Source organism: Merops nubicus, unplaced genomic scaffold, assembly GCF_000691845.1.
Source record: "Merops nubicus isolate BGI_N331 unplaced genomic scaffold, ASM69184v1 scaffold5918, whole genome shotgun sequence".
Classification (NCBI taxonomy): Eukaryota; Metazoa; Chordata; class Aves; order Coraciiformes; family Meropidae; genus Merops; species Merops nubicus.
In genome coordinates, this window is record NW_008625031.1 from 23939 (window position 1) to 25951 (window position 2013).

At 40.2% G+C, this 2013-nt stretch overlaps 1 protein-coding gene across 1 annotated transcript in view; it reads left to right on the top strand.

Moving 5' to 3' along the window:
* Positions 1-477: 477 nt before the first annotated feature.
* The window catches only part of WWP1 (WW domain containing E3 ubiquitin protein ligase 1), a 37117-nt gene continuing 35581 nt past the window's right edge, over positions 478-2013 (top strand). Inside the window, exon 1 of the mRNA XM_008945532.1 lies at positions 478-547. Within this exon, the coding sequence (XP_008943780.1) occupies positions 478-547 (70 nt within the window). The remainder of the gene's footprint in view (positions 548-2013) is intronic.

A 2013-nucleotide genomic window follows, 5' to 3' on the forward strand; every position in this document is an offset into this window, starting at 1 on the left:
TGTCCGAATCACTTGCGTTATTGCCCGAGTGTGGTGTTCTGGGGACAGCTTGATTTTCAAGCATGTAAACATTTCAGATGGTTTGCTCAATTGATATTGTTGGTGCTTAGCTCATCTGAAATCAGATCATAAGCATACCTTCTGGAGATGGGAATACTGATATATCACATCTAAATTCTTTTTCCTGCCTTACACAGCTGTCTAAACTATGTAAATATATGCATTACTGAAGTGTCTTGGCATTCTCAAAAGGTAACACAGGAGAAATCTCCAAAGTAATTACTGTGGTCTTTTTTTTTTTTTTAAACTGGTGTTATGAAATAGTGTGTTCTGCCATAGCTAAATAACATTTGGTAACTTGCTCTTTAGTTGAGCATTTTATTGAATAGTAGTAACTGATATGAAGAGATAAGTAATTTTTAATAAGCTACCCCATGTGCTTTTTTTTTTTTTTAGGCTGAAGCCTAAACCTCTGACATGGCCACAGCCTCACCAAGATCTGATACAAGTAACAACCATAATGGAAGATTACAGATGCAAGTAACAGGCAAGTAGTGATTTGTATCATGGTGATTTTTACAGGAAAACATATGTATTCTAAACCATCAATCTTTGAAATAAGTATTAATATGGATTGGTACAGCTAATATTTTCATTAATAACTTGATGTTACAGTTAAGAATGTGACTGTGTAGATTAATTGAAATTACATAGAGATTATACAGTGAGTTGGATGACAGGATTTAATGATCTCTTCAAATCAGAAAAAAAAACAACTAGATACAGCAGTAGGAACAAATGAAAGGAATTCCACTTGGGAACAGATCATTAATGGCACAAAATCTGTAGAGGGAACATATTATTGAAATTCTACAAAAAAAATGGGCAGTTGTAGTGAACCCCAGGTTGAAAATGAGTACAACATTATGGTGAAGCTGGAGAACTGGAGGAGAACACAAAATCTGCTAGCACTTCAAAAGATTAAGGTCTTTGATTACATATCAGGTAAACATCTGTTGAGTGCAGTGTAGGTATTCTCAGGGCAGCAGGTTAGTTTACACAGCCATATGGAATAATTCAAGTTGGAAGGGACCTTTGGGGATTTCCTAGTCCACTCTTCTGCTAAAGGTAGAGCTACCTTTCAAGTGGGATCAGATCTCTGAGGGTATTGTGCAGCTGAATTTTCAGTACCTCAAAATATGTAGATTAGGTACTTCGCTGGGCAGCTCATTCTGCTGATAAACCACATCACTCTGAAAATGTTTTTCCTTCTATGCAATCTTCTTCAAGATCATAATTTCCAGCCATTAACATAAAATTAACAAATCCACTGCTAAACCATGTCCCTAGGCACCATATCTACATGAATTTTAAACACTTCCAGGAATGGTGATTCACCTACTTCCCTGGGTAGCCTTTTCCAGTGCTCAATAACCCTTTCAGTGAACAAATTTCTCCTAATATCCAACCTAAACCTCCCCTGGTGCAAATTGAGGCCATTTCCTCTTGTCCTTTCATTTATTACTTGGGAGAAGAGACCAGCCCCTAGCTGTTCAAAAAATCATTCAGGTAGATGTAGAGGTTGAGAAGGTCTCCCTTGACCCTCCTTTTCTTCCAACTAAATAGCCACAGTTCCCTCAGCCACTGGTCCTAAAGCTTGTGCTCTAGGCCCTTCAACAGCTTAGTTGCCCTTCTCTGGACCTGCTCAAGCAGCTCAATGTCCTTCTTGTATTGAGGGCCCCAAAACTGAACAGTGTTTAAGATGTGGCCTCACCAGGGCTGAGTACAGGGGACAGTCACTTTCCCAGTCCTGCTGGCCACACTATATACAAGCCAGGATGCTCTTGGCCTTCTTGGCCACCTGGGCACACTGCTGGCTCATATTTAACTGGTTGTTGATCAACACCTCCAGGTCCTTTTCCACCGTGCAGCTGTCCAGACACTTTCCCCCAAGCCTGTAGCATTGGGTGGGGTTGATGTGACCCAAGTGCAGGACCCGGCACTTGGCATTGT